Source organism: Lissotriton vulgaris, chromosome 9 (genome assembly GCF_964263255.1).
Source record: "Lissotriton vulgaris chromosome 9, aLisVul1.2, whole genome shotgun sequence".
Classification (NCBI taxonomy): domain Eukaryota; kingdom Metazoa; phylum Chordata; class Amphibia; order Caudata; family Salamandridae; genus Lissotriton; species Lissotriton vulgaris.
This window is the reverse complement of record NC_141697.1, coordinates 99964933-99979373: the sequence shown is the minus strand read 5'-3', so window position 1 is coordinate 99979373 and position 14441 is coordinate 99964933. Positions and strand designations below refer to the sequence as shown.

The 14441-nt window shown below is 48.9% G+C and overlaps 1 protein-coding gene across 1 annotated transcript in view; it reads right to left on the bottom strand.

The window, feature by feature from the left end:
* Nucleotides 1-14441, bottom strand: part of AQR (aquarius intron-binding spliceosomal factor) — a 451150-nt gene that overhangs the window by 324514 nt on the left and 112195 nt on the right. Inside the window, exons 13-14 of the mRNA XM_086937130.1 lie at nt 10313-10416; nt 10053-10155 (exon numbers count right to left, since the gene is read on the bottom strand). Coding sequence (XP_086793256.1) covers nt 10053-10155; nt 10313-10416 — 207 coding nt within the window. The remainder of the gene's footprint in view (nt 1-10052; nt 10156-10312; nt 10417-14441) is intronic.

Sequence of the window (14441 nt, the reverse complement as noted above, 5' to 3'; positions counted from 1 at the left end):
GCCCACCATACACCTTACTGTACAGGACGTACATGTGATGGGTACAGAGAGGCACCCCTCGAAATGGTTTGTCAACTCGTTGCACACACACACAGCACACCCGCTAAATCTCCACAGGGACGCGGACCTCCTCCGACTGTGCACAGACTGTGAATGGGGAGCAATATTGGAGGGACCCATGTTAATTGCCAAAAACGCCAGGTTCCGGCTCGCACAATACTATATACTATATAATACATAGGGCATACGTGACGCTGGCCAAAAGTATTTTGGGCACACCGATGCCCGCTGTCCTAGAGGCCAACTGGTGGACGCAATTCTTCTCCACATGCTGTGGAGCTGTACGGGACTTGGTACTTACTGGCAGTCTGTGGTCACTCATCTGGTCGACTGCAACAGGCGAGCGGTGGACTGCACCAGGGAGGTGTAACTACTGGGCCTCTACTCCAGGTTTAAGAGGCACAAGGTGACCTCTAGATTCATTAACTTGGAATTAATCACAGCCAAGAGTTTGATCACCAGGCGCTGGAAGCGACCGAACCCCTACCTGTGGCTGCATGGATCTACTAGTTTACGAACTGGGTGCAGGCAGAACGTATTGCCTTCCATTGCGACGACACCCTGGGACTTCGTAAGCTGCAGATGGCAGCTACATGGGATACAGTCCTCCAAGAGCTTCGCTGCATATGGAGATCGGACAACGAACCCCAGACACCAACGGCAGGTCCGGAAATGGCACCTGTGGAGACTCGGAGTGAAGCGTAGCAGGGAAATTCCGGGGACACGGCAAGTGGGCAGGCAGATTGCCCTCCATCTTCACACCCCTTATGTAGGAAGGTACCTCCTGACTATGGTTGCCCCCAACTTTTTGCCCTGTGTTTTAGCTGGTTTTGGACATAGTCGACCTGGGACCCAGCCAATCAGGACCCCAGGCCTACTGCTCTCTCTTTAAAATGGATTCCATGTACCCTAGGTACATTTCCAATTGGTACTGGGCCACCCTATCAGACCCTGTAACTCAGGGCATGGGTGTACCCAGGGCTGCCAGGGGCTGCAGCAGGTATTATGCCACCCCTGGCTGGCCTCCTAAATTTGACACAACTGGCTGCATGACAGCTGGGGCAAAGTCGTGTAACCACCCTTTGCTGTAGATATAGTATACCTATATCTAACCCTAAAATGGACACACAGATTCCTATCAGTCACTCCTATGGCAGGCCTTAACAATCCTGAAGGCAGAGTGCTTGGAATCGTGTGAGATGGTGCTCTGGCATGAGCTGAGCCTGTCTGCAGCTTGCGGAACCAAGTCCTAATAGCTGTTCCATGATATCGCATACCATATACTCTTAAGTGCATTATAATCCTCGCAGTTAAATGCTAACTTTGGTATTGCTTTATCAAAACATGTCGAGTAAGGTGTCATACGAATTGGAATACTAACCCCTCGCCAATTCTGGCGACGGGGTTAGCATTCCACCCTTCTAGAGGGACACGACATGTATGTAACGGTGAACCCCGGTTAAAGTTAAGCAAAGCCTCAGCTCCACAAAATGGATGCTGCCACCACAGACACGAGTCTGACCTCCTGCTGCTGGGAGTCCTTCCAGCGAGGGAGGCTTGGACAAAGGGTTTCCTGTCCGGGGCGGTGCTAGCACCATCCCAGACATGGTTTTGTGTATCCTGGGTAGGCAGGGCTTTACAGGAAGGTGACTGCTGAGTGGCACCCCGGTGCTCACTACGCATAGGCCAGTCTGAACCAGTTCCAGGGGCACACCAGCCCCTGGCCTGGGGAAGTCCGGCATGGGAGAGGGGTGTAACCACCCCCCTCCTAGTCCCACCCATAGGCAGGACCTAGTCACCGGGTCAGCCCCCTTTTTTAGTATAAAGATGGGAGCGGGCCCCCTGTTCAAATTAGATCATCTTTGGAATCAAGACACGACTTTCTACGAAATGACATCAAGATTTCTTCTTCAAGATTCTCCCTTGTGGCTAAGGAGTAGTCACCCTGCATCAAGCGGGCACCATCCTAAGAACACTGCGGTCTGCTGCAAGTCCTTCTTCACGAATCCGACGACCCAGCTCGACGAGACCCGGCTTCCCTGGCACCTCTGACCTCTACTCACCTCTACAGCAAAGCTGAGAACTGTGAGTGCGACGAGACCTCGAGGGACCGACGATCGCCAAGACTGCACGACTTCTTTGCAACAAGCCCACCGCGTGCTCCACTGGTGAGTGCTTTGGGGTCCGAGAAGCCCCAACCCTGAGCAGCTCCAGCACCGAAGATCAGCCCTCCAGCATCTCCACGATCTGCGTGGGGCCCTTCTGCTTTTGCGTGCTCACCGAGCTGTGTGGTTACTAGCCGGCTGGCTTGTGGCCTTCTTCACGACGCCCGACGACATCACTGCTGCAGGTCTGGTTGCTCCAGACTGGCCCTTGCTTCCTTCTTCAAGAGAGGCACCCCGGACCCTCCTGGTCCACTCCAGACGCCATTTTGAGTCCACCGCGTGGGCTTGAATTTGCCAAGGCTTTGTTGCCCAATCCTGGGTCCAGCGACGCCGACAGCTTCAATCTTCGTGGGACAGCTCGCTCCTCCATCCTGGTCGCCGACAACGCCTCCTGGTCCGTGAGATCTGCGAGCACAGCGTCACCCACTCACCTAGTCGAGGCTGCTACCATCCGGTGCCCTCCTGGTGCCACCTGACTACTGGCTAGTAGTCTCGAACTTGGTCCCCTCTGCTTTCAGGTGTCATCTTCCTTCGATCCAGGCTTGGATCCATCGAACTTTCTTCACTGGTCGCCTGCCAGCAACTTCTTTCTTCCAGGCTCCTGGTCCGTCTACGAGGATTCCCGACGTCTTTTGAGACCTATGCAGCTGCAGCCCCTGGGCTAGGTAACTTCGGCATTCCGGTGCCCCAGCATAGCCTCACTATCCAAGGGTCAGAATCCACTTTCGTTTTCCTCCCACCAGGTCGGGTTCGCCCGAGAACACTAACTTTGTCATTACTAGCTACCATAGACTTTGTCCCGCATCACGCGTGAGAGTGCACACACTGCACCCGAGTCCCCTGGGTCTCCTAGAAGTAATATGAAGATTCTATAGTCATGATCTAGCGATTCCAAAGCCTATTAGTACTGTACTTACCTGCTAGTAATTTCGCATTCCACTTTCAGAGTATATGGTTTTCCGTGCCCCTCGGGCATTTGTATATACTGTGCTAACTTAAGTATTTTCGTAAGAGTGTTGTTTTGTGCTTAGTACCCTGTCCTCATAAAGAGTACAGGGCTGTTGTGATTCTTAATAAATACCTTGTTTATTTTCATAACACTTGTGTGGTGTCCTTTCACTTGGTATTCAAGGGGTATATGTGTGGTAAACAGCTGGCTTAACACGCCCTCGAGTCTTTAGCCTTAGACTGCTCGTATCCACGCTACTAGGATAGCTGGTCTATAAGGTTGACTTACAACCAATCATCGATAAGGGTTGCTGGACTGATACATAGTGTTCACTAGAATAGTGAGCACTGCATATCAGGCCACCTTCTCACATTGGTGGCAGCGGTGGGATTTGAGCTTGCTGTTGTTTTACCACACGTATCCTAAGAATATCTTGTTGAAAGATCACATAAGAACTGTTAGGTACATATAACTTAGCTTAGAATACTCTGAGTTCTACTGAACCAGCTGTTGCAGCTCCTCAAGGCTAGCACACCTTGGCTGCAACTCTTAGCAAGGGATCAGTAGGCAAACACATAGTGTAGGTAGGTGCATCACTTACACCACACTAGAATCAGCATGTCAGACAAAGGAGGAAACTCTGAGTATCCCCTTGTGTCAGTGGACCCTCCACATGTCACTTCTAAATATGATGCTCTTAGCTTCCATGAGATGAGACAAGTGTGTACTCTCAGGAAACTAAAACAGGGGTCTAACCCCACAACTTCCTTTCTGATTGGTCTCTTAGAGACTTATGATGCCAGGAGGGCTGGTAACCCAGACCCTTCTAATCCAGATGGGAATATGCCCTCCTTACAGGGACCCTTTGATAGCCAGGACCATCCCCTCCAGGAAGCAGATGATGCTGAGGATGAGGATGAGGACCAGTTGTCAGGGGATGAGGCAGATAAGGGACAGGTAGAAGTCAGTAGACTAACCAGGTCCAACTTAAGCAGACATGAGCTTCGTACTGGGGGACCCCTGGGCCCACTCTCAGGTCAGCTTAACATTGGGAATGGACGAGTTAGGTCTCTATCTAGAGGCTCTAACAGATCCCTTCGAACCAATGGCTCTCTCAACTCTTCTCACAGAGGGATGTCTTCCCCTAAGAGGAGAGTGTATGAAGCTGAAGAAAGGGCAGTCAAACTGAGGATTGATAGGGAAGAACTTGCCCTGGCCAAAGAGAGACTTGCCCTTGCTAGAGAGCAAGAATTATGTGGGCTACAGCCCACTGGTGGCAGCAATAAACCTAGCAATAGGGAAAGGAGTTTTGATACAAAGCACCTGAATAAGATAGTGCCCCCCTTTAAAGAAGGGGATGACATCCACAAATGGATTACTGCTTTGGAGAGAGCCTGCACTGTGCAGGGTGTTCCCCAAAGTCAGTGGGCAGCTATCTTGTGGCTCTCCTTTGATGGTAAAGGTAGAGATAAGCTCCTCACTACTAGAGTGGAGGATGCTAACAATTACCAAATCTTGAAGAATACACTGGTTGATGGGTTTGGTTTAACCACTGAACAATACAGGATGCTGTTCAGAGACACCCAGAAAACTCAGTCTCAAGATTGGACTGACTTTGTTGATTGTGCCACTAAGGCTTTTGAAGGCTGGCTACTGGGTAGTAAGGTTACTGATTTTAAAGGATTGTATAATCTAATTATGAGGGAGCAAATCTTAAATAATTGTCAGAACCAGTTATTACACCAGCACCTGGTAGACTCTGATCTGACCTCTCCACAGGAATTGGGTAAGAGGGCAGACAAATGGGTCAGAACCACGGTCAGGCCTAAAAACCAGGGTGGTGACCAGAAAAAGGAATCAACCAAGCCTCACGAGAAGGGTGGGGATAAATCCACAGAGAAGACTTCCCAAGGGCCCCAAAACTCCAACAAGGGTGGTGGGTCCCAGAACACTCCTTCAGAACAGAAGAAACCTTATTGCCATACCTGTAAACAGGTGGGTCATTACAAAAGTGATGCCAGTTGCCCTAAAAATGGTAATAAGGGAAATATACCCCCAGGTAATACTCCTAAACCTCCTGTTACCACTAGTGGTAATCCCCCAGGTGGTGGGAGTGCCCCCAAGAATGTGGTGGGCATTACTTTGGGCAATCAGGAGGACTATGGCCTAGCCAGGTTCCCTGACCACACTCTTGTCTGTGAGACTGGCATGGGGTTTGCCAACTTCACTACTGGACCCCACCTTTTGGGAAAGTATAGACAAGAGGTCTTAGTGAATGGTCAGAGAGTTGAGGCATTCAGAGACACAGGGGCCAGCATCACCATGGTGATTGACCATCTGGTCCCCTCTGCTCAACTGACCCCTGGTTTTACTTATCAGGTGACAGACATTCATGGAGTGAAGAGAAGGCATCCCATGGCAGTAGTCAAACTCAGTTGGGGTAATGTCACAGGGCCCATGAGAGTGGCAGTGACAGATAACCTACCTGTAGATTGCTTACTGGGGAATGACCTGGAACTCTCAGCAAGGGCTGAGGTGGAGCAAGAAACTCACTCCAGAATGATAGGCCTATCCAGACAGGTTAGTGGGGCAGTAATAGCTACAGCCCCAGTCCAAGCACCATTCCTCCCTGAAAAGGTTGGAAGGGCAGTGGTAGCCACTGCCCAGGCTCAGACAGACTTTCCAGAACAGGATAGGAGGGCTGTGACAGTCACAGCCCAAACACAAACTGAGTGCCCTCCTGAAAAGGTTGGCAAGGTTGAAATGGTCTCAGCCTCTACTCAAACAGATAGTGAGGTTGTGAAGCCTGAAACAATGGATCACTCCACTCAAACAGAGAGCATTGAGGAGGAAGAAGAGTCTTCCCCCTCCCAGACACTAGGTGAGAGCCAGCCTCCTCAGGGAACTGACTCTACCCCTGTTGAAGGAACTGCCCCAGAGGTAGCCAGGCCTAGCCTGGCAGAGCCCCTGATGGCAGTGGACCCTTCCCAGGTGGGACCCAGTCTGGAGCAGGTAACCTGCACCTCTCTACCCTGCCTCAGTCAGCCCAGGGCTGAAGAGATCAGGGAGGCCAGTGGTGGACCTCAAAGGGCCCCCTGTCCAAAAGAACCCCTTAATCAGCAGATTAGGATCACTGAAGCTGGTAAACCTAGCCAAGTGAAAATAAAACAGACTCCTGAGGGATCCCCCTTAAAAGTAGTTAGGGAACTCCCACAGCTGGACACTGTTGGGCACAGCCAAACATGGGGCCTAAAAACCCCAGACCTGACCTGTCCCTCCAGTAAGCCAAACAGAGGGACTCAGCCTCCAGCTTTAGGTAGCCAGAGGCTGACCCTGAGAGCTCAGTGCATCTCAGCTAAAGAAAGAAAGGCACACATGATGGATGGTGATTGGAGGAAGTTGAGCCCAAAGGTAGAGGAGCCTCACTTCAGTACCCCATCCCAGCATCAGCCTTCTTCTTTCCCAAGACACACCAAAGGCAGAGATTCCCTATGGTGGAGACCCTCAGATACCCTTAGGGTGAGGGGTTGCCTAGTGGACCATGACACAGGGGGAAACCAGGCCAGAGCTGGTCCTTCCTTATATGGCCACTTAGGTAATAAGGGCTTACCTGGACAAGGATAGCCTTATCTCCTTTCGTTTGGGGCGGGGGGGTTGTGTAGGAAGGTACCTCCTGACTATGGTTGCCCCCAACTTTTTGCCCTGTGTTTTAGCTGGTTTTGGACATAGTCGACCTGGGACCCTGCCAATCAGGACCCCAGGCCTACTGCTCTCTCTTTAAAATGGATTCCATGTACCCTAGGTACATTTCCAATTGGTACTGGGCCACCCTATCAGACCCTGTAACTCAGGGCATGGGTGTACCCAGGGCTGCCAGGGGCTACAGCATGTATTATGCCACCCCTGGCTGGCCTCCTAAATTTGACACAACTGGCTGCATGACAGCTGGGGCAAAGTCGTGTAACCACCCTTTGCTGTAGATATAGTATACCTATATCTAACCCTAAAATGGACACACAGATTCCTATCAGTCACTCCTATGGCAGGCCTTAACAATCCTGAAGGCAGAGTGCTTGGAATCGTGTGAGATGGTGCTCTGGCATGAGCTGAGCCTGTCTGCAGCTTGCGGAACCAAGTCCTAATAGCTGTTCCATGATATCGCATACCATATACTCTTAAGTGCATTATAATCCTCGCGGTTAAATGCTAACTTTGGTATTGCTTTATCAAAACATGTCGAGTAAGGTGTCATACGAATTGGAATACTAACCCCTCGCCAATTCTGGCGACGGGGTTAGCATTCCACCCTTCTAGAGGGACACGACATGTATGTAACTGTGAACCCCGGTTAAAGTTAAGCAAAGCCTCAGCTCCACAAAATGGATGCTGCCACCACAGACACGAGTCTGACCTCCTGCTGCTGGGAGTCCTTCCAGCGAGGGAGGCTTGGACAAAGGGTTTCCTGTCCGGGGCGGTGCTAGCACCATCCCAGACATGATTTTGTGTATCCTGGGTAGGCAGGGCTTTACAGGATGGTGACTGCTGAGTGGCACCCCGGTGCTCACTACGCATAGGCCAGTCTGAACCAGTTCCAGGGGCACACCAGCCCCTGGCCTGGGGAAGTCCGGCATGGGAGAGGGGTGTAACCACCCCCCTCCTAGTCCCACCCATAGGCAGGACCTAGTCACCGGGTCAGCCCCCTTTTTTAGTATAAAGATGGGAGCGGGCCCCCTGTTCAAATTAGATCATCTTTGGAATCAAGACACGACTTTCTACGAAAGGACATCAAGATTTCTTCTTCAAGATTCTCCCTTGTGGCTAAGGAGTAATCACCCTGCATCAAGCGGGCACCATCCTAAGAACACTGCGGTCTGCTGCAAGTCCTTCTTCACGAATCCGATGACCCAGCTCGACGAGACCCGGCTTCCCTGGCACCTCTGACCTCTACTCACCTCTACAGCAAAGCTGAGAACTGTGAGTGCGACGAGACCTCGAGGGACCGACGATCGCCAAGACTGCACGACTTCTTTGCAACAAGCCCACCGTGTGCTCCACTGGTGAGTGCTTTGGGGTCCGAGAAGCCCCAACCCTGAGCAGCTCCAGCACCGAAGATCAGCCCTCCAGCATCTCCACGATCTGCGTGGGGCCCTTCTGCTTTTGCGTGCTCACCGCGCTGTGTGGCTACTAGCCGGCTGGCTTGTGGCCTTCTTCACGACGCCCGACGACAACACTGCTGCTGGTCTGGTTGCTCCAGACTGGCCCTTGCTTCCTTCTTCAAGAGAGGCACCCCGGACCCTCCTGGTCCACTCCAGACGCCATTTTGAGTCCACCGCGTGGGCTTGAATTTGCCAAGGCTTTGTTGCCCAATCCTGGGTCCAGCGACGCCGACAGCTTCAATCTTCGTGGGACAGCTCGCTCCTCCATCCTGGTCGCCGACAACGCCTCCTGGTCCGTGAGATCTGCGAGCACAGCGTCACCCACTCACCTAGTCGAGGTGACTACCATCCGGTGCCCTCCTGGTGCCACCTGACTACTGGCTAGTAGTCTCGAACTTGGTCCCCTCTGCTTTCAGGTGTCATCTTCCTTCGATCCAGGCTTGGATCCATCGAACTTTCTTCACTGCCAGCAACTTCTTTCTTCCAGGCTCCTGGTCCGTCTACGAGGATTCCCGACGTCTTTTGAGACCTATGCAGCTGCAGCCCCTGGGCTAGGTAACTTCGGCATTCCGGTGCCCCAGCATAGCCTCACTATCCAAGGGTCAGAATCCACTTTCGTTTTCCTCCCACCAGGTCGGGTTCGCCCGAGAACACTAACTTTGTCATTACTAGCTACCATAGACTTTGTCCCGCATCACGCGTGAGAGTGCACACACTGCACCCGAGTCCCCTGGGTCTCCTAGAAGTAATCTGAAGATTCTATAGTCAAGATCTAGCGATTCCAAAGCCTATTAGTACTGTACTTACCTGCTAGTAATTTCGCATTCCACTTTCAGAGTATATGGTTTTCCGTGCCCCTCGGGCATTTGTATATACTGTGCTAACTTAAGTATTTTCGTAAGAGTTTTGTTTTGTGCTTAGTACCCTGTCCTCAAAAAGAGTACAGGGCTGTTGTGATTCTTAATAAATATCTTGTTTATTTTCATAACACTTGTGTGGTGTCCTTTCACTTGGTATTCAAGGGGTATATGTGTGGTAAACAGCTGGCTTAACACGCCCTCGAGTCTTTAGCCTTAGACTGCTCGTATCCACGCTACTAGGATAGCTGGTCTATAAGGTTGACTTACAACCAATCATCAATAAGGGTTGCTGGACTGATACATAGTGTTCACTAGAATAGTGAGCACTGCATATCAGGCCACCTTCTCACACCTTACATGCCTTTAAATGTGACCAGGCAATACATCATTTATTGGAGCGGGTAGATGCTGCCATTAAACACATTATGGGTGGCACAGTAGCCTAGGGGAGCGACAGAGACCTGAATTGGGCAAGTTTATCGGTTCATACCCTGACTCCACCTTTTCCCTCTCTCCACCCCCCACCCCTGACATGCCTTACGCAGACACTGGAGCCACTGACATTAGATGTAGAAACTGCTTCTACATACCACATGTCATCCTATAGCATGGGCTTTTGTAGCGCATATTCGGGAAAATGCCAACATCTGTAATGTACAATGCTGCTTTAACAGTTATACGCTGTACTATCCGAATCTCAAAGCTTAGTTATGACTGAAGTAAGTGCATGTAGGACACCCGTTATTAAACTAGAAAATCAATAAAGAAATGTAAACGACAAATAAAATTAGAACCAGGCAGGGATACTAAAGAACTAATCAGAAATAAATGCAGGACTTTAAAAAAAGATGCTTAGCCTTACCAGAAGCTCTAGAAGAAACTCCTTCTCATAGCTGGTGTCTTCCCCCTCAGGCAAGGCAGGAAGGAGACAGAGGTATGAAGCCACCTGGTGTAATGTTTTGGGGCTGTAGCAAGGAAGAATCAAAACATTTTAATATCATCCTTATGCAAAATATTGTTCAATAAAAGAAGAGAGATAGGTTAAACACATCAAGTAGCAGAGGGAGTGGGATGAGGTATACGATATAGGGTATGGGTGAAAAGGTACATAAAGAAAGTTACCTGAGGGGGCCAAAACATTTAATTAGTGCTTCTCGGGTGTCCACTGCAGCCACATTGGAAAGTGAAAAATTGTACAGCTCTGGAAAGTGAGCAAAAGCTGCCCTCTGCAAAGATACAAAAGTTTAATGATAAGCATGGAGGAAGCAAGAACAGACCTAGCACAATGCTGTGATGTCAATAATTTCTGTGTAATCAAATAAAATCTCTAAAAGACACAGCACTTTTATCCTGACATAATCTAGAGGAATTAAAAAGTTACTAACCGTTGACAAAAAAATTGAAGCATTAGACAACCCTGGATTCATATGCTGTGCATCGCTCTTTAACCTATAGGGTTGGACCAGTTGAGACAAGAGATATATACAGTACAACAGAGGATAATTGCCTTTTAGTGACTTGTCATAGTCCAGTCTTTTTATGGATCACTTGGAGCGATCCTGTTGATTTAACTGACTTTTAAAGGGGGGTGGGATTTTTATTTCAAATGAATCATGTCACTATTCGTTCAAGCAGCAAGGGAGAGGCTAGATCATGAACAATTTGTGTATTGCCCAGAATCAAACACCATTACTAAGTCCAAATATATATATATATATATATATATATATATATATATATATATATATATATATATATATATATTCCAACCGGAAAGTTGGTGCGGCGCTTCCACATCAAACCCAGTGCGCAGACACAGATGAATAAATCCACAGCCAGACTTTCTTAGGATATTTCTTCGTCCTTTAATGCATATAAAGTGCAGAGGTGCAACACACTGCCAAACAGACGCGTTTCGGGCGTGAACGCCCTTGCTCACTGTCATATATATATAACGTATTGAATATCAGTGAACCAAAGTCACTATGTTGTGCGCTGTTCTAATAAATGGAATCACAAAAACTGTAAATTAAAAATACTTATTTCTGCTGAGGTGTGAAAGAAACAGGGTCTCTGACAAAACCTCATGTTTTGTTCTGATCTTCCTTACTGCACAGTAGTTTTCTGCTGCCTGTACTGCAAATTAAAAAATAAGATGGTCTTGCATGCAGAATCTGAAGATGGTGGCCAAGCTGTGGGCATTGTGGGTTTACAACCAATGTCATCATATCTCATAAACTCTCCTACTATCGTTGGCATGCACAAAATAAATGTTATTTTTTCAATGTGTATTTTTGTTTCTAACCACTGCATGAAAGAGTAGTGTGCACTATGGTAGTCAAGAACAGGATGACTCTGAAAAACAATATTCTGTACTAGTTCACTCTGTAGAGAAAAACACCCAAGTGGATTCCCATCACAAACATAAATGTCCTGTAGCTCTTTGACTTTGCCACAGCAGACAACCGAACCTGTAGGAACAAGTGTACAGAAAATGAAAATCAGGGAGTCTTGTTTGTTTGCCACTTGCAGAATCGCCAGACACAGAATGCGTGCTGAACATTTTCAAAATAATTGTGAAGCATTTTCTATTTCTATATTCATATTTTTTGTTGAGCATGAGAACTGGAGTGCAATACTGCTCAGCTATAAAATTCTTAACTATATTTTAATTTATTTTCAAATTATTTTAAAGAAGCACATTTCAACAGAGTGCTATGAAACACTTTTTTTCCAATATAAATGTTTTGTGAATAAAGGTTATCCTCAGCTATAAGCCACTTGCAAGCAAGCGCTAAAAAGATCCATACTATGCAAATTGACAGGTTATGCTTTGAGGTGGCTAAAATTTAAGGTGCGAGCCAAGCCACAACTGAGCTCGTGACTTGGATTACCCGTAAAAGTCAAACAAGGAGTGAGCCACTCCTTGTGTTATTTGCACTATTGAAGACAAAAATAAATATGACAGGACTTTATAACTTAAAATAGCTCATAATTTTGTTACCATTTGTGTTTCAATTGAATACATTAACGCACTGAGTAAGAGTTGCTAAAATGCATACATTCTAAACAAATTTGGAAATTATCATCAAGAAGAAATGCATGACATTTTACCATAAATGACTCTAGAAACAACGAAATCAATACATTACAGGCTTTTAGAGCCTGGGATCTTCTAGGCATTTCACAGCTAGGCGACGTTTGGTTGGGAGATCACATGCAGTCCTTTGGTGACCTTCAAAACAGGCATTCCTTACACCAGTCACAATTCTATAGGTATTTGCAGTTACGCAACACCCTTCATACCCACCTTGCAACTGGCACACGTCTTCCCGACCACAGCCCTCCTGAAGCACAAGTTACTACTTGTGTAACGATATATCTGTAAGAGACATTAGTTAGTGATAGATTCCTTACCTTAGAATATCCCCAGGCGTCAGACTGGATCGGGAGAATTTTGCGTAGCAGTACCCTTGCGCGTCGGTAGGCGTCGTCAGCGTTGTGGGCATCGTGATGACATCGCCGGAGTACTTAGATGCCGCCTCCGCGTGCTGACGTCACTTCTTAGACACAGCTTTTCTGCGCCAGAAACGCAGAGCTATGCTAAAAACCAACACTGGTGCCTTGAAACTAGGGCCCTGAAAGGGGATGACCTTAACCCTAGATATCAGTTCGCAGAACAGGGAGGATGGGTGGGTCGGTAAGGAATCTATCACTAACTAATGTCTCTTACAGATATATCGTTACACAAGTAGTAACTTGTGCATCTGAAAGAGACACGTTAGTGATAGATTCCTTACCTTAGAATAGATACCCCAGCAATACCAACCCCAGTGGTGGGTCTGCGAACCAATAATCACACCAGAAAGTCCCGCAGGACGGAACGGTCAAAGAAGCCTTCCCTCCCGACTTGGCTGTCCAGGCAATAATGTCTTGCAAACGTGTGCAGCGAGGCCCACGTAGCTGCATGGCAAATGTCCTGCAAGGGCACTCCTCGGCCCAGGGCAGTGGAAGTCGCCGTGGCCCGAGTGGAATGAGCCCTCAGTCCAACAGGGGGTTCCTTCTTAGCCAAGGAGTAGCACGCCTGGATACACAAGATGATCCACCGCGAGATGGTCTGCTTGTGCACCGCCTTTCCCTTCTTGGCGCCCACGTAACCAACAAAGAGTTGGTCATCCACCCGGAACTGGCGTGTGCGATCTAGAAAGTAAGAGAGCGCACGTTTTGGGTCCAGACGGTGGTGCCTCTCTTCCTCTCTCGAGGGATGCGGAGGCAGAAAGAAGGTGGGCAAGGTGATGGATTGCCCGATGTGGAAGGCTGTGACTACCTTGGGCAGGAAAGAGGGCCTTGTCCGCAACACAGCCTTGTCCGGATGGACCGAAAGGAACGGAGGTTTACAGGAAAGAGCCTGTAGCTCACTCACTCTCCTGGCAGAGGCGATGGCTACCAGGAAGGCAGTCTTCAAAGTAAGAGGGCGGAGAGGACAGTTGTGAAGTGGCTCGAAGGGAGCGCATATCAGAAAAGTAAGAACCAAGTTCAAGTCCCACTGAGGCATCACAAAGGGAATAGGAGGGAAAGTATGTGTGATGCCTTTCAGGAATCGATTAACAATAGGGGACTTGAACAAAGAAGGTTGATCAGGCAGCCTCAAAAAGGCTGAAAGAGCAGAAAGGTAGTCCTTGATAGTGCCCAGAGAAGAGCCCTGCTGGGCAAGAGAAAGTGGAAAGAGAAGAACCTCAGAAAGAGGTGCAGAGAGAGGATCCACAGCCTTTGCTGTGCACCATGACACAAATCTGTTCCACCTGCAGGCGTATACCGACTTTGTGGAGGGACGCCCGGCTGCCAGAATGATGTTACAGACTTCAGGAGGCAAGTCAAACGGCCTCAACTGTCGCCGCTCAATCTCCAAGCATGGAGGTGGAGACTGGACAGGTTCGTGTAGAAGGACCGTCCCCTGCTGCTGCAACAGAAGGTCCCCCTGAAGAGGCAGACGAACCGAGGAATCTACTAACATACTGAGTAGCTCGGGATACCAGTACCTTCGTCCCCAGTCCGGAGCCACAAGGATGACTTGTGCCCGGTCGCGCTTGATCTTCTTCAGCACTCTGGGCAGAAGTGGTATAGACGGAAAGGCGTACAACAGACCGCAACTCCACTCGCGACGAAAAGCGTCTCCGAGCGAGTGCCGCCTTGGAAATTCCAACGCGCAGAACTGATGGCATTGCGCGTTCTCTTCGGTGGCGAATAGATC